This window comes from Zingiber officinale, chromosome 4A (genome assembly GCF_018446385.1).
Source record: "Zingiber officinale cultivar Zhangliang chromosome 4A, Zo_v1.1, whole genome shotgun sequence".
Lineage (NCBI taxonomy): Eukaryota > Viridiplantae > Streptophyta > Magnoliopsida > Zingiberales > Zingiberaceae > Zingiber > Zingiber officinale.
The window spans coordinates 153,876,957-153,895,801 of NC_055992.1; the positions used below are offsets into that span (position 1 = coordinate 153,876,957).

The 18,845-nt window shown below is 39.6% G+C and overlaps 1 protein-coding gene across 1 annotated transcript in view; it reads right to left on the reverse strand.

Annotated features, from left to right (window-relative positions):
- Positions 1–1,580: 1,580 nt before the first annotated feature.
- Positions 1,581–18,845, reverse strand: part of LOC121971757 (S-type anion channel SLAH4-like) — a 31,214-nt gene continuing 13,949 nt past the window's right edge. The window contains exons 2-3 of the mRNA XM_042523173.1: positions 2,148–3,024; positions 1,581–2,012 (exon numbers count right to left, since the gene is read on the reverse strand). Coding sequence (XP_042379107.1) covers positions 1,701–2,012; positions 2,148–3,024 — 1,189 coding nt within the window. The 3' untranslated portion in view covers positions 1,581–1,700. The remainder of the gene's footprint in view (positions 2,013–2,147; positions 3,025–18,845) is intronic.

Here is an 18,845-nt window from a genome sequence, read left to right on the forward strand (position 1 = left end):
GGCGTGCTGCGGTAACTACAAAATTTGATGCTTGGTGCTTAGTTCGTCGCACTACCTTCATGAATATTGTGGGTTCCAAATGGGTCTTCCGTCTCAAGTATCGTGTTGATAGCTCTCTTGAATGATATAAAACTCGTCTTGAGGCGAAAAGATTCAATCAACAGTCAAGTATTGACTTTAATGATACATTCAGTCTGATTATTAAGATTACAATCATCATATTATTATTATCTATAGTTGTTAGCTCCAACTAGCCAATACGCCAATTAGACGTTTCCAATAGCTTTCTTCATGATCATCTTGAGAAAACCTTGTATATGGAGCAAACGTCTTGATTTATTTATCCACAACTTTCAACACATGTTTGCCAATTGAAGAAATCATTATAAAGTCTTTGACAAGTTCATCGTGTATGGTTTCATCGTCTCTCTACTTGGCTACATACTCAAGGGTTCTTTGGCTCAAAAACTTACTCCTCTTTATTTTTTAAGTCCAATGCTGACTCTATGCTTTTTCTCCTTATTTACGTGGACGATAATCTTCTAACCGGTAATGATCAACAATACATTACTTCTCTACTTCGTCTTCTTATTCAAGAATTTCCTATTAGAGATCTTGGTATGATGCATTTCTTTCTTGATATTGAACTTTTTCAAATCTTGATGGTCGTCTCCTTTCACAAAGTAAATATATTACTAGTATTCTTCAACGAGCTAAAATAGGTGGTGTGTGTCCTATCTCAACACCAATTATTGTAGGCAACTTTTCTATACATTCTTCATCTCCTGCTTTGGTCGATCCTCAAATTTATCGAAGTATTGTTGGAGTCTTACAATATGTCACTAGCACACGTCCTGATATATCTTTTGTTATCAATCCGCCTTGTCAATATATGCATTTTCTCACTGAACAATATTGGGAAATATTGGGAAGGAGTTAAGAGAATCCTTTTTTATCTCAAAAACACTATTTTCATTATCTCTTTTTATATCGATGTTCATCATGAGAGTTGAATGCATTTAGTGATGCAAATTAGGTAGACTCTCCTGAAGACAAACGTTCTACTGGAGGATATGTAATATTTCTTGGACAAAATCTTATCTCATGATATTCTAAAAAGTAGCATATTATATCTCGATCCAGTACACTAATGTAACGTCTAAAATCATTTGGCTCCAATCCCTTTAACATTAGAACAACATATCTTACTGTAAATCCAGTTTATCATACTTGCACAAAACATATAGAGATAGATTTTCACTTTGTACGAGAACGTATAGCGGTTAAACAACTATCAATCTCATACATCTCTACATAGACAGAGGATCAAGTTGCTCACATCTTATCCAGACAACGATTTCATAGATTGACAATCAAACTCAACGTGTTACTTTATTGTTAACCTATGACAATTCTATAAACATAGCTAGCCCTGGGGTGCATTGATCTGCCCCTATAAAATTTTTCCCTCAATCATCAAGGTAAATCTAGAAGTGCTCACGACAGACGACTAAGAAACTCAATATCTTTTGATTGTGCACCTCATTTGAAAAAAAAAATCTACAAATTTATTATAGTTAAGGATCGAACTACGGATACCTAGATGATTAACCCATGGTAAGAAAGTACATAATTCTTTACATGCTTATCAGTAATCTCTCACGTTCAAATCAATCCGTCAACGCAGTTTTATTGATATATCAGCATGAGACTTCGCGAGGGGACGAATCAGGCGACCTGAGCCGCAGCAGCGGAGGCAGCGGCGCGAAGGGATCGTCGCCGCCGTTGGGGAGGAGGTCGCCGGTCCTCACGACGGTGAAAACAACGAGCACGACGACGACGATGACGGAGAGCGCGGAGAGGAAGAGCATGAGCGCGTCGGAGATGCCTCCCTTCACCGCCTGCGCGTACTCCGTCGCCGCCAGCGCCAGCATCGTCAGCGGGAACGAGTACGCCCACCACGCCACGTTGAACCGCCGCATCGCCTTCTTGAACAGCGCCGGCCTCGACGCCTGCATTAATATTAATTATATAATTGGGTAGTTTTCAAAATGCCCCAAATTTTAATTTATTTTCGAAAATACTCTTAAGTCTTCGTGTTTGGAAGGGGGATTTTGAAATTAGTGAAAGTTTCGGGGCATCGTTACCAAGGAAGCCAGGAGGAAGAGGGAGAGGTAGAAGAGCATCTTGGAGCCGACGTCGAATTTGCCGGCGATGGAGTCCCAAGCCAGGCTGGCCATGCTCGGCGCGGCGATGAAGAGGAAGAAAACCGGCCGGAGCATCGGCGGGAGGCTGCTGCTGCCGACGAAGCGCTGGTAGAGGGTGACGAAGAGGACGAGGTAGTGGACCATCCCCAGGGAGAACATGCAGGTGGCGGCCTCCGCCCACCCCGTCCGCGACGCTGTCATCGCCCCCACCAGGTTCCCCACCACCGTCATCTGGCTCGTCGGGTTGGCCATCAGCGACAGGAACCGCTTCCCGTCGGTGAACCACTGCCCGTAGATCTTGACGTCCAGCAGCAGGATCGGCGCCGCGAAGACCCACCACAGCGGGCGGAACAGGGGAGCGGCCGCCGCCGGCGCCGCCTGCAGTAGGAGAAGCCAGGAAATCCAAGGGGCGAAGAGGTAGTTGACGCCCACGGGGTGCGAGAACTCAGCCGCCACGTGGCGGCGCCGCAGCCCGCACCGGAGCGCGTAGAGCGCGCACAGGCCCACCAGCACCGCCAGCGCGACCGACCAGAGGAGCAAGTAGACAGCTCCCGGAACAGAGCGCGACAGGTGACGGAGAGCCGCCGAGCGAGCAGAGGCGCCGCCGCCCGGCTCGCTCAGCGTCTTCCACAGCAGCGCCTGCCCGCAGAGCGAGAGGCTGATGCGGAAGTAGCCGGCGTGGAAGCCGGTGAGCTTACCGCAGCCCCTGGTTATTCCATCAACCGCTTGGGTCCGACCTTCGCCGGCGCCTGCGGTGACGGGAAGCTCTTTCACCTCCATTACATAATCACGATGAGGACTTGGGGAAGGTGTTCTTCTGTATTTATAGATTTCACCGATCTTTTATTCTTTATCTTAATTCATAATATTCAAAGCATTCACCATTGAAAGTGGTCATGATCTATCTATTTGAAAAAAAGATTGATGTACCGATTCAGTCCCACGCCTGCTCTCGTTGATCTTTCTATAGAGTCAAAAGCCAAACAATGATATTTGCTATTATCAAACACTACGTATCAATTGTTTTTACTTTTTATCAAGTGTCACTATACATATAATCTGACCTAAATAATACCTAACATAATCCTAACCTAACTTCATGTGTAGGTTGTATTTCTTTTTCTAATGTAATTAAGTTAATGCAAAAGAACACTAAAATTTACCATAGCAATAATTATATCTACCATCGATAAACTCTTACTATTAGATAGGGGTGAACAAAATATCGATCAAATCGAAATAACTAATATCGTTTGAATTTGAAACTTCGGTTAATTCAAAATTTACCATAGCACTAATTATATTTCTATAAACTTCTAACATTAAATAGAGGTGAACAATAAAATCGAAATAACTAATTGATTGAATTTGAAATTTCGGTTAATTCAAAATTTTATTAATATATATTTTTTTAAAAAAAATCTTAATTATGTTGATTTATTAAGTTCAGTTTCGATTGTAAAATTCAAATCGATTAAACTGAACCGGTACTGGTTTATGTTGTAAGAAATCAATTGTGTCTAAAACCCTAAATTCTAAATTGTGACTTAAGTACTTATTTGACCATCCAATATTCGATTGATAAGAAAAGTTTAATTAACTTAGTAGCTGATCAAATTAATCAATTTTTTTTGTTCAGTAAAATTTGATAGATTTAATTTGTTCAAATAAAATTTGATTAGTTTGATTTCAATTTGTTCAATTCCATTTTGAAACCATCGCTCAAACACAAAGACATGGCTGCTAAATTGGAGTTTGGAGTGGCGAAATTTGCAAATCACATAGCTCGGATGATATGCAATTTTACTTATAAAATACGCAAGTGAAATGGGATACAGAGGAGTCAGTGGGTGGTGCGGCACTTGTTACAAAGAAGGGATGAAGTGAAGTGGACAGCACAAAGTGAGGTCAAGAACGAGTTGCAGGAACTTCACGAGGTCAGCCATGGCAAAAAGTACACGTCAAACTTTATGAAGCAAACATCACCATCTCTCTAAGATAACTCTTAACACTTTATGATGCTTTATTCTTTCTTAGTTTTTCAGAAACATCCATTTAGAGTTTATGCCATATGAGTTGTCTGTTTTCCTTGTATCAGATTCATAGAATGCATTCCTCCTAAATGCCTCAAGAATTCCTATCAGTTTATCATCCATTTGGTGTGGTCTAATCTTTATCTTAGGAAGTTTGATACAGCATATTATTCTCCAAGTTTGTTGTATTACATTTCTAGTTGAAGTGAATATCTCTACTGCATTTTGGTCACATCACAGGAGATCAACTTGCATTTTGCTTCCAGACTACAGATAGACAAAGTTTGGACTGGAATATGAAGTCTGAAAAAGTAGCTACAGCTTGATGGAAACCCAGCTATACATCTATATGCATGCACTTTACATACATGTGAAAATAGGATAAAAATTAAAAAGGTAATATTTTTTTTATTGGAATCGTGAAAGGATCTTTTTTTTTTTTCATTTACTATCAAAAAAGACATCCTATCATGGTACCTTATTTTTTTAAAGTTGGTGTAATAGCTACACATTCATAACTCTTATAATATGGACACTTCAATTCTGATTAACACTAATAAACTATATTATAACCACTATGAACTATAGCTATTATAATATGAATATTTCATCTAATACTGATTGATATTATATTATAACACCATTTAGACTCTTATTAATACTAATAATATTGGTTGCGGCACCTATAATTCATAACTCAATATAAATGCTTCATCTCTAATCAACACTTTTCAACATTGGTCAATACAAATCAACATCATGTTATAGCAACTACGAGTTATAACTACTACAACATAGTTTATTTTATTATATTATAGTAACTCATAGTTATAATTGTGTAACAGCTATCTCATAGTTTCTATAATTGTATAACAGTTAAGATATGCTAGCTGCTACAGTAATTAAAAAACAAGGACAGGTTGCTCTTTTGATTTATTTTTTTTTCCTTAAAAATATACACAAGGCCAAGAATTTGAATGTGTTTTGATCGACTTGACAGGTAATATATGACTCACAGTTCAGTCCTCTGAGGTGACTTAGCTGATGGCCCTCCACTAAGTATTAGAAATCCAAGTCAGGGAAGGAGACAGAAGATGGGCCTGTGAGTGCTGCCTCTGAGTGGAATAGGTCAGTGCAAGGCTAGATGTGTTGAGTCAACCATGGAGCTTTGCTGATAGTTTCAGTACTTTGGTGTAAACATGTGATTCATGATCCCCCATTGATGACACAAAAGCAAGTAAGCAGAGGTTGCTTTCAGACAAGCATGGCCAACACTTTACCAGTTGTGTGTATAAAATGCAGTGCACAATGGCACTTTTCAGTGAAACTTATTTCACACTAACTTGATAGGTGAACCACTTTACCTAATTGGATTAAAGATTAAGTCATGCTACTTTTTGGGTGGATAGTGGCCACTTGCATCTCACTTGAGATGTCAGTCAGTCAGTTCTGTAATGTGAGATATTGAATCTACATCATACCTCAGAACAAAGACAACTAGTCTCTGGATCACTTCTACTTTATTTATTAAGAGATGGTTTCCATCATATCACTTTGATTCTCGTAAGATCATGATATACTTCAACTTCTTATCAATTTTGTTTTGTTTTTTTTCATAACATTATCACTTTTTATAAATGATCCAGTTGAGAGAGATCAGGGGATGGGTTGATTTCTTGAAGTATCCGCGGCCGAGCTCTTTTGGTAGGTCGAATGCGCATCAGGTTGGCTTCTGAAAGAAGGGGATATATATAATCTCGCTAGCCACTCATTTTCCATCAGCCTTGTCTCGTGGCTATGTAGGCAAGTGTGGAGGTCACTGAGACTGTTTAAGCGAGCAAGATCATGGAGGTGATTCAGGTCAACAGAACAAGCCCTAATGCACCTACTATGGAAAATTTAGGCATGTCCAAGATACTTGTTATCTTCTTTGACGTTATCGATTAAGCCATCGCTTACAAACCAAATTATCAATCACCTTCTTTTCCACACTGCAACAAACATCTTCTCTCGGTTACATGCTGTCTTTATCTCATTAGGCATTTTACTGCATTTACAATACGCAAAGCTTGGCTCGGCTCGTTTACTGCCCTAACTTAGACCCACTCTGATAATTACTGTGATGATACATCCCGATAAGAGAAAGCGCATGATACTCTTTTGTTCCACTATTTCTGCTCTCTAGCTCACTTAATTGTGACAAAAAGGCGAAACGCTCGCCCCCAGCGCCCCAGCCGTATCCGACCCAAGGCCATCACAGGGGAGGTAAATCGTAGCATCCGAGCGGGCATGTGACGGACAGGGTGTAATACGAGGGGGGTTGTCAAGACAAGGCCGGCACCCTCTAACGTGTTGATCGGAAATCATTCAACTTGATACGGAGAACACAAGAAGTGCTCGGCCATCAACGTCCAAGAAGTGCTCGGTTACGGGTATCCGAATTCTGCCGTATCAGCGCATAAACTTTTTAGGGTGAATACTAAGCCAAAATGCATAAGCCCGAGCTAAAAAGTTCTTCACTAAGCTTGAAAGACTTTCTTTTACTCACAATTCTCCACATGAAACTAAATTATGTGAGATGAATTGTTTAGAGCAGTGGTAAGAGAAGCCAATCATTATCAGATGATCTTGGTTAAGTGCAAGCGAAATAACTTTCTATTTCCAGATTTGTAGACTTTTAGCAGATATGAATAGAATTAATTGAACTATGTAGTATTCAAATGTTGGAAACACCTCGAGTTGTTGTTCTATAATTATCTTTGTTTATGAAAGAATTTAGCAAGAATGTTTGAGTCAACAACTTGGATGATACCAATGAATCTTGCTAAACTGCAACCCTATTCCTAAAAGATGCTCCAAATGAAGATGACACAGACAATTCACAATTGGACTGTGAATTTATTCAACATGTCAATACAGAGTGATTGCGCATATTACGGGATAATGTATTAAAATGTCCCTAATGTTTCAATCTAGTCCTAATTATGTCCCTATAGTTTGATCTGAGTCATTTATATCCCTCATGTTTTATAAATTATCCGAAATATATCCCCACCGTCAACTCCTCTGTTAACTGATACGGAATCAGTCACGTGATAGCCACATGACTAACTTGTGACGGGATTCTTAAAGAAAAAATGGAGAAGTTTGGCTTGGCTTCGTCTTATTTCCCGATCTCCCTATCCTAAACCCTAATTCTTGCGGGATCGTTGGTGGCGAAGACATCTAACTCCGGCGATGAAGACGTCTATCTCCAGGATCCCCCTAATCCCCCTTGTATCAATCCTTCGGGCCGTGTTATTCCCCGTGACAGCCTACTAATTCACGTTAGAAAACTTTAGGATCTGCAACTAATAATTTGACGAAGTAAATGCTTGTTGCAATTCACCCCAGACTATAGTATTTTCTATTCTTTTTTCAGAATTTTAATTATATATTTGTTGTTTAATTACTTATTAGATTACACTCATAAAACTTATTTTTCTGTATTTATTTTTTATTTATAGATAATATTGGAGAACCAGATGAGATTGGAATTGAATCAGATGTTGATGGAAGTGGATTAGATGATGAGGACGATAAAGATTTTCATGATAGTGGGTATGAGTTTGATGAAGATGATAGGATTTTTTATAGTCACGTTGATCATGATGCAGAAATACTGGACAATAGAGCGGCTATTGATAATGGAGTAATTTGAAATGAGGTTTTATTTAACACGCAGGTTGGTTTTTTGCGTATCTTGTTTAAGGACTGTTTGCATATATTATCGATATTTATAAGTTTTTTATTCTTAATGATTACTAAGTATATCAATATTTTTGTAGGATGTAGAAGGCGATGCTAATTGTGTTGATATTAATGAAATGGTTAATGATGTGGGTACTGATGATGATGATTGTGAAGCCTAGACATTTCCTTTATTCAACCCCATTAAGGATGTGGAGAATCGTGACCTGCAGGTTGGTTTGATTTTTAGCTCAAGAGATGAAGCTAAGTTTACCATTGGAAGTCATTGCATCCGACGAGGAAAGTGCAGAAATGAAAATTGTGATTGGGTGATTCATGTGTCGCCAATAGGTCATGATAGTTGTTGGCAGATTAAGAGTTTTCAATCCAAACACAACAACTGTTTTTGGGATAATGTCATTAGAACTGCAAGCTCAACTTGGCCAGGAAAGACTTTTGTCAACAAGTGTAAATCGAACTCAGATTGGGGGACTATAGCTTTCAAAGATGAGATTTTCGATAGCTCAAGATTAAATGTTTCGAGGAAAAGAGTTTACTTGGCTAAGAGGAAAGCCCTTGAAATGGTTCAAGGGTTTGTTAGCCAACAATATTGTAGAATCTGAAATTATTGTGCAGAGTTGATGAGGGTAGATCCAAGTGTCATAGTTATTTTAAAATTAATTGAGGATGAAGGTGGTCCAAGGTTTCAACGTATGTACGTTTGTTTTTCTGCATGCAAAGAAGGATTTAAAAAAGCATGTAGACATGTTGTTGTGTTGATGGTGTTGGGGTATTCCCTAGGTCATGTTTGACCAGTTTGACTAAGCTTGAGTTGAGTCAAGCTTGAGTCGGGATTTGAGTTTTGATGTTTGACAATATATGGAGATTGCTAGGGCAATCGTCCGGTTGACAATATATGGAGATTGCTGGAGCAATTGTCCGATTGTAGAGATGGTCAAGGGATTGACTAGGTTGATGAGAAGACAAGTCAAGTGGGTCAGTGTTGACCGAAGACTTGACCGGGAAAGTCCTAACTGGAGGTTAGGCAAGAAAGAAATCAAGTAGGTCAAGGTTGACAAGAGACTTGACTGGGAAAGTCCTAATTGGAGATTAGGCAAAGGTAAGTCCAACATGAAGGTTGATAAGAGTGGAAATCCAAGTAGGTCAGTGTTGACCAGACTTGGTGGTGAAAGTCCTGATAAGTGAGATCAGGCAAATTGGAAAATCCAAGTGTGAACTTGGCAAAGGAGAAAGTCCTGGTGAGGAGCCAGACAATTGGAAAGGCCAAGTATGAGCTTGGCACAGGTTGTAAGCCCAAGCATGTGGTCTTGGCAAGGTAAGTCCTAGTGTGACTTGGCGAGGAGAACACGACAATTAGGATGAGGCCGATGAAAGCTTCAGAAGGTAAGGCGTGAAGGATGGGGAGATATCCGAGGGACGCAAGGCTGATAGAGGAGGCTAGAAGGCTAGTTCGAGGTTGGTCAAGAGTAACCAAATGCTAGGCGTGCAAACCTAATAGGTCACGGTTGACCGAGAGTTGGGTTTGGGAAGCTGGACTTGAGTTTGAGTCAAGTCCAGGGTGTTCAATCGATCAGGAGATCGATTGAACAGACTCCAATCGATCATCCGATCAATTGGAGTGTGCTGCGATTGTTGGAATGACCCAATCGATCGGCCGATCGATTGGGGTCAGGAAATCGCGAGCACAGAAGCTCTCCCAATCGATCGGGCGATCGATTGGGAGCTGCCAATCGATCGATCGATCGATTGGACAGCAGAAACTCTCATGTGGACGCGAGAGCACAGAAAGGCTCTAAATTGATCGGTCGATCGATTCAGGTAGTCCCAATCGATCGATCGATCGATTGGGAAGTGACCGTTGCGCAGGTTGCATGCGATGGATGGCTGGGATTGTTGGGTGCTGACGTGACAATCGATTGGGGATGGATTGGATCGATTGGGAGCACTGTTTAAAGCCTTGGCGGAACGTTTTCTCCAAAGTTCTTTGCGAGCTTTCTTCCTGCGACTTTAGTGCGATCTTCAGCGACTTTCTCCGAGCTTCACTGCCAGTTCTTGAAGGCTCTTGAGAGTGTTCTCTCAAGGTTCAAGAAGCAACAACAAGCATAAGTAAGCAAGAAGAGAGCGTATTCCTTTGTATTTGTATTTCTCTTTCTTATGTGAGTGTTGTGTTGTAGCGTGAGTTTGTACAAGGCTTCTCCGCCTTCGGCTGCAACCGTGAAGGAGTGTTTTATAGTGGAGATAGCGTGTCGTGTGTGGATCCTTGGATTAGTCACCTCATCTTGAGGTGGATACCAAGTAAACCCTAGGTGTTAGCATATTGGGTGGTTGTGTGTTTGTATTTCATTTTCCGCTGCATATCAAGACGAAGCAAACGACACAAGTGCACGACGAAACACTATTCACCCCTCTAACGGACACAAAGGTCCCAACAATTGGTATCAGAGCGAGGTCGCTCTTCTACGGACTAACCACCAAGAGAGCAAGAAGCCAAAGGAAGAAGAAGATGGATTTGGGAGGATCACTCGGATGGGACATCCGGATTCCACCTCCGTACGACAAAGAAGATTTTAGTTCATAGAGGAATCGGTTGGAGACTTGGTTCCAAATGGATTGGAACCAATGGGTGGTCTTGGAGGACCTGTTTGAAGCTCCAATTGATAAAAAGGGTAAACGCCTCCGACCTCGACATTGGACCGAGGAACAAAAGGAGCAAGCGGAGGTGGATAAGGAGGTAACAAAAGTTTTGCATAATTTACTACCTTCTAATATTTTATTGAGTGTAGGTGAAACCACAAATGCAAGTGATCTTTGGAAAAGGATCATTGCCTATCATGAAGACCCTACACAAGTCCAAGGAGTGGAAGAGTCCAAGGAGAATGGCTCATTGGTCCAAGTAGAGAAGGACCAATCCAATGTTGACATGAGGTCAACATCCGAAGAAGAGGAGGAAGAAAAGATGCAATCCGATGTTGACGAGAGATCAACATTCGAGGAGGAAAAGGAAAAGGAGGAAGAGAAAGAGAAGGAAGAGGTGGAAGAGGAGAGATCTTCCACATCCTCAAGAGATGAAGAAGTGGAAGAGTCCACATCCTCAAGTGAAGAGGAAGAAATAGAAGATGATGCCATCTCTACATTGTAAGAAAAATCAAATGGAGGATCAAGCATCAACCCTACAAGCAAAGGTATAAAGATTTCAATTATTAAAGATAAAAATAATATCATTTGCTTTGTTTGTAGGGAACATGACACTATAAAAGTAAGTGCCCCAAATTGACTAAGAAGAAGAGTCAAACAACACTAAAGGCTAAGGAGAATCCTAAAGCGGTTGGTCCCACGGAATACAAGAGCAAGGAGCATATTGTGTGCTTCTCATGCAATCAAAGAGGACATTATAGAAGTCAATGTCCTAAAGGGAAGAAGCCAACTAAAGTCAAAGGAGTAAGCACAAATTTAGGGGGAGCTTCCAATGTAAAAAACTAAGGTATCATTTAATGAAACTATTCCTTTGACACATGATAAGAAGCATGCTAGAAATAATTCTTATTATTTTAATGCTAATTATCATGTAAGTAGGAAGCATGATGACACTAAGGATAAATACATTCCTCCTTATGCTAGATTTACCACACCTAAAGTTAGGAAGGTAGATAGCAACTTAGGCAATAATACTAAGGACTTTAGATATAAGCCTAAGGCTAGCAATGCTCATAGGAGTCAAGAAAAATCCAAATCTATGGATTTAATGACGAAAAACTAAGTCTTGAGGTCAACACTTGATAATTTAGAAAGAACCCTAATAAGAATGGAAAATATTCTTAAGGGTCAAAATGAGCTTAACCTAGGAAAGTTTAGACAAGAGTCATCCAATGGCTATAGAGGTTTGGGATACAAACCTAAAGTCAAGAAGGATGTGACTTCCTTTCATAGGATTCCATATAGTTAGGGATCAACCCTAGGTTTAGAGGTCAAGTCAAAGATACTAGGGAAGGAATCTCTAAAAGTACTTTTGGCAAGACCAATGTAACCAAGACTTCCAAGAAGTCTAACATAGTCACAAAGAAGGTCACAAGGGAGGTCATCCCTATAGTTGATCTAGTAAAGGTGATTAAGGCTCCAAAAAGGCCTAACAAAGTCACAAATAAGGTTACAAGGGGAGTTAGCCCTTGAAGTGACCTAGTGAAAGTGACCAAGGCTTCTAAGAAGCCTAGAAAGATCCTTAGGAAGGTATCTAGGGAAGTTATCCCTAGTGAGTACCTAGAGCATCCAAGGAGCACCAATAGGTTTTGGGTTCCTAGGAGCATATTCTCTACACCCTAGATGGGTTTAGAGAGTGTCAACTCTATTTGGAAGGGTAGTTAACACAACCTTGTTAAAGTTGACACTTGAGAGCATTTTCAAAGTTATTGTTAACCTTTGAAAATGAAAAGGATTGTAGAGTTGCTCTTTAAAAGAGTAATATATGTGCCAAAATTTGAAGAGTTGAACTTAATCTAACTTGGCACACTTAAGAAAAGAATAAGAAAAATCAAGTTAGAATTTTGATACTTTCTTAAGGAATTAAGAGAAAACTCATACTTTAATCAAATGTGATTAAAGCCTTGAAGAGCAAAAATGTGTCAAAATTTGAGGAGTTAAATCTAATCTAAATTGACACATTTAGAAAATGATAAGAAATACCAAGTTGAGATTTTGACATTTTCTTAGAAGACTAAAGGTGAATCTAAGTCTTAATTTAATTTTATTTACTCTTTGAAAGAGTAAAATGTGTCATACTTTGAGGAATTTGTTTAATTTAAAATGGCACAAATTTAGAAAGGGAAAAAAGAAATGTCAAAATTGGAGTTGGCACATTCTTGATGAAATTGGACAATCGAGGATTTAATTTTAAGGTTTAGCTAATAATTGAGGATACTTAGATAGATTATCTAGGTATATTTTGTCTATGCTAAAATGTCATGATTGTTTGCTCATCATATGTCATGACATCATATTTATTTTTGAATTCATGAGTATTATGAAAAATACAAAAATACCATGTCATGTCATACATACATCATGTAGCTATAGCATGTTTTTCTTTTGAAAATTGCTTATTTTGATGTATGTCATGTAACATCATGCATTATGTTAATTTCCTTATAATAAAGGACAAAAGGTATTTATTAAGAATGGTAAATATCCCAACAAGTGGGATTATACCAAATGACATCCTAGGTGGATGATCATAAGTCTCTTAATGCCTAGATAGATATGCATGATCCCTTAGTTTAGGGCAAAATCAAATTTACATCTCACAAAGAACCATAAGGTGACTTGTATGTGTTTTGATACACATTAGATACAAGTGAGATGTTAGGATGGTAAACAAAACTCAAGATGTTGATTTAGTGCATCTTGCTGAGTTTTAGGTTCATCAAAACACATAGTTATGTGTCTTCCCATCATTGGGAAAGCTAATGTACAAGTCATGTGCATTGAGCTCAAAGAATATGGTTGGATATTGGTTTTAAAAATGATTTCAAAATGCTTTTGAAAAATCTTGGTGAAGACTATCTGTTGATAGTAATCATCATTGAATAGTTAGACAAAAACTTGAAGAAAACACTAAAGTTTTTGTAAATTTTCAAATTTGTGTCAATCTTTGAAAATAAGAAGTATTTTCATAGAAAATTATTTTTCCTTGATAAAAAATACCCTAAATAATGTCTACATGAATTTTTATGATTTATAGAATTTTGTAGAATTTTGGGGGAGTTTCTGAATTTCGCTGGAATTGAATTTCAAGAAATCAGAAACTCAATCGATCGGCCGATCGATTGGGATGAGTTCAATCTATCAGCCGATCGATTGGGAAGTCATTTCCCGCGAACAGAAGGGTATTGAATCGATCAGCCGATCGATTGACCCTGGCTGGATCGATCAGTGGATCGATTCAAAGGGTATTTCTGCGAGCAATAGCTTGCGGAATCGATCAATGGATCGATTGAAGTGATTTCAATCGATTGAGTCCCAATTTCAATCGATTGGGAAGTCTGATTTTGGCCTGAAAAGCCTGATTTCAGCACATCAAGTCACTTTGAGTCCTAATAACCATTCCAAACCCTTTAGAATACATTTGTAGACATTTAGGGGAAGTTTTCATGATGAAAACAAGTATGGATTAGTTAAAAGAAACCAAAGTGAAGTTTAAGATGAGATTTAGTTTCAATTTTGAAATTTTGGAACCTTAATACTTCAAGTTTTGGTTTTTAAGGGTCATTAACCATTCCTAACCCTTTGATATACACTTGTACCCATTTAGGGGGAGTTTTCATGATGAAAGCAAATATGGATTGGTTAAGGTAGACTTAGGTGAAGTTTAGGTTGAGGGTTAGCTTCTTTATTGAATTTTAAACCTCAAAACTTCGAGTTTTAGTTTTCCTACTTATTTAGGAACCCCAACTCATTGTTGGTGTAATGATAGAAATTTAACCATATTTTTAGGGGGAGTTACTCTTTGAAAACATAAAAAATCTTTTCAAAGACCTTGGAAGGTGGGTTAAACCTTCGTGATGAATTAATACTCAGGGTCGAATATTGGGGAGCAATAGAAGATTGGTTATCTTCATTGCTAGGATGATAAATACTCTCGGCTGAGCATTGTGGAGTAGATTACTGCTCAAAGGGGAGCATTGGGTTAATGAAGGGGATCAAACCTTCATTGGTTAAGTGAAAATGCTCTCGGATAAGCATTGTGAAGTGAAGTAGAGCTCAAGGGAGAGCTTTGGAGACAATGAAGAATATGAGATCTTCATTGTGGGAGTGTTAACAACATGTGAGGTTGTAAACAATGAAGAGTTAACTCTTATAAAGAAGAGTTTATTTTCTTATTTGATGTGTGACAAAGGGGGAGAATGGAAAGTTAAGTTAGGCCTTCATCCCAAGCAGAGGGAGTTTGCCCTCTAGGAAAGAGAGAGAATGAAGGAAACCTTCATTCATGCTTTGTCATGAGAGGATTAAGGCTATGGGATTTAGCCTTGGTATAGAGAAGAGATTAAAGCTATGGGATTTAGCCTTGGTACAGAGAAGAGATTAAGGCTATGGGATTTAGCCTTAGTATAAAGAAGAGAGTAAGACTATGGGATTTAGCCTTGGTATAAAGAAGATGTTAAGGCTATGGGATTTAGCCAAACTTAGAGGAATTGTCAAACATTAAAAAGGGGGAGATTGTTAGGGCAATTTCCCTAGGTCATGTTTGACCAGTTTAACTAAGCTTGAGTTGAGTCAAGCTTGAGTCGGGATTTGAGTTTTGATGTTTGACAATATATGGAGATTGCTAGGACAATCGTCCGGTTGACAATATATGGAGATTGCTGAAGCAATCGTCTGATTGCGGAGATGGTCAAGGGATTGACCAGATTGATGAGAAGACAAGTCAAGTGGGTCAGTGTTGACCGGAGACTTGACCGGGAAAATCCTAACTGGAGGTTAGGCAAAAAAGAAGTCAAGTAGGTCAAGGTTGACAAGAGACTTGACTGGGAAAGTCCTAATTGGAGATTAGGCAAAGGTAAGTCCAACAGGAAGGTTGATAAGAGTGAAAATCCAAGTAGGCCAGTGTTGACCAGACTTGGTGGTGAAAGTCCTGATAAGTGAGATCAGGCAAATTGGAAAGTCCAACTATGAACTTGGCAAAGGAGAAAGTCCTGGCGAGGAGCCAGGAAATTGGAAAGTCCAAGTGTGAGCTTGGCATAGGTTGTAAGCCCAAGCATGTGGTCTTGGCAAATTGGAAAGTCCAAGTGTGAACTTGGCAAAGGAGAAAGTCCTGGTGAGGAGCCGGGCAATTGGAAAGTCCAAGTGTGAGTTTGGCACAGGTTGTAAGCCCAAGCATGTGGTCTTGGCAAGGTAAGTCCTAGTGTGACTTGGCGAGGAGAACACGACAACTAGGATGAGGCCGATGAAAGCTTCAGAAGGTAAGGCGTGAAGGATGGGGAGATATCCGAGGGACGCAAGGCTGATGGAGGAGGCTAGAAGACTAGTTCGAGGTTGCTCAAGAGTAGCCAAATGCTAGGCGTGCAAACCCAATAGGTCACGGTTGACTGAGAGTTGGGTTTGGGAAGTTGGACATGAGTTTGAGTCAAGTCCAGGGTGTTCAATCGATCGGGCGATCGATTGAACAGACTCTAATCGATCAGCCGATCGATTGGAGTGTGCTGCGATTGTTGGAATGGCCCAATCGATCGACCGATCGATTGGGGTCAGGAAATCGCGAGCACAGAAGCTCTCCCAATCGATCAGGCGATCGATTGGCGATCGATTGGGAGCTGCCAATCGATCGGTCGATCGATTGGATAGCAGAAGCTCTCGCACGGACGCGAGAGCACAGAAAGGCTCTGAATCGATCGGCCGATCGATTGGGAAGTGACTGTTACGCAGGTTACAGGCGATGGACGGCTGCGATTGCTGGGTGCTGACATGGCAATCGATTGGGAATGGATTGGATCGATTGGGAGCACTGTTTAAAGCCTTGGCGGAGCATTTTCTCCGAAGTTCTTTGCGAGCTTTCTTCCTGCGACTTTGGTGCGATCTTCAGCGACTTTCTCCGAGCTTCACCGCCAGTTCTTGAAGGCTCTTGAGAGTGTTCTCTCAAGGTTCAAGAGGCAACAACAAGCATAAGTAAGCAAGAAGAGAGTGTATTCCTTTGTATTTGTATTTCTCTTTCTTGTGTGAGTGTTGTGTTGTAGCGTGAGTTTGTACAAGGCTTCTCCGCCTTTGGCTGCGACCGTGAAGGAGTGTTTTATAGTGGAGATAGCGTGTCGTGTGTGGATCCTTGGATTAGTCACCTCATCTTGAGGTGGATACCAAGTAAACCCTAGGTGTTAGCGTATTGGGTGGTTGTGTGTTTGTATTTCATTTTCCGCTACATATCAAGATGAAGCAAACGACACAAGTGCACGACGAAACAGTATTCACCCCCCGTCTAGCGGACACAAAGATCCCAACAGATGGATCTTTTCTTAAAAGTAAGAATGGTAAACAATTGTTGGCAGCAGTTGGACTAGATCCCAACAATAATATCTTCCATATTTGCTATGCTTTGGTTGAAAGAGAAACAAAAGACAGTTGGATGTGGTTTCTACCGTTGTTGGACACTGATATAGGCATTGGAGATGAACATGGATGGAGATTCATGTCAGACAAACAAAAGGGGCTGATTTCGGCATTCGAAAGTTTGTTTCCTGCTGCTGAGAATTGTTTTCATGTTAAGTATTTGCATAGTAACATGAAAAGGGAAGGGTTTCCAGGTATGTCTATTAGAAATTCACTTTGGGCAGCAACAACAATTGCAGAATTTCGTCATAGGATGGAAGAGATGAAACAAATTGATGTGAAAGTGTACAAGTGGTTGGCTAAGAAACCCGAGGAACATTGGTCTAAGTCACATTTTACCACAACCCCCAAATATGATGCACTTTTGAATAATATGTGCGAGTGCTTCAACAGTTTTATCTTGGAGCCCAGAGAGAAGCCAATTATTCCGATGTTTGAAGCTATAAGAAATTTGCTCATGGTTCAATTTCAACTTAACAAAGAAAAGGCTGAGAAATGGGACAAGATTGTCCAAAAATTATAAAGGTTTTGGCACAAAATTGCAATGATGCGACACAACATAGTCTGATACAAGTTGAGCATATGCATTTCCAGATCAATGGACCATCTGGTCAGTACACAATCAACTTTGGTACAAATTCGTGTAGTTGTAGGAGATGGGACTTGACTGGCACCCCGTGCCAGCATGCGATGTGTGCAATTTGGTATAAGTATCAAGATCAACTTGATTACGTGCATTCCTATTATGGGGTTGGGACATAAAAGAAATGCTATGAGAAATCTATTTTGCCAATTACTGGTTCTGATTTATGGCCAGAATGTTCATTGTCATCTCCACTACCTCTGATATTTAAAGAGAAAGTGGGTAGACTTGCTAAATTGCAAAGGAGGGAAAGAGATAAACCTCCTAGTTATAGCAAGAAGAAATAATAAATGCAAAAAATATGGAAAATTTGACCATAACTAGAGAACATGCAAAGAACCTAGGGAACCCAGGGAGACTATGCAAGAACATTTGACACAACAAAGTCAAACAACGCCTATTATTGATTCAAGCCAAATCAAAAGGAAAAAATTATAGGTTTGGATATCCGAATTTTATTCTTGGTTTCAATCTTTAATCCATGTTATTTAAGTTGTCTTTATGCTTTGATGTTGTTATGCTTTGAGTTGCTTGTTGTTAATATTCTGCTTTGAAAGTGGGTAAACCTATTGTTATTTAAGTTGTTAATATTCTGTTGTTAAGTTGCTTGTTATTAATATTCGAATTTCTAGTTCTATTGTACTATCTGCTATTAAGTTGTTAATTAATAAGATCCCTTATTATGCTTTACACAGCTCAGAAGGTCAGTTTGTGGTGGGCAAAATGGAGCAAGAGGGAGATCGAGATCAACTGGAGCTGGAGCATCATTAGCTGATCAGAGCATCGTGAAAGGAGGGAAAAATTTTATGACTCTTTCTGGACTTAGGTCATCATTAGTTAATCAAAGAAAGAAGAGCCATGAAAATGTGAGGCTTGTTTCGAAGACTAAATCAATTACATGTGCTTCAGAATCTTCGATTGTGAATCTTCAGAATCAATAGATGTAATGCAGTGATGTTTTGGGATAATTTTTTGTAGATGCATTTCAGTATATGTAATGCAGTGGTGTATTGGGATAATTTTTTGTAAATGCATGTCAATAGATGTAACATAGTAGATGCATTGTAGAAACTATCTCATTCTATTTTTTTTATGAACTTGGAAGTTCTCTCATTTGGTCACAAA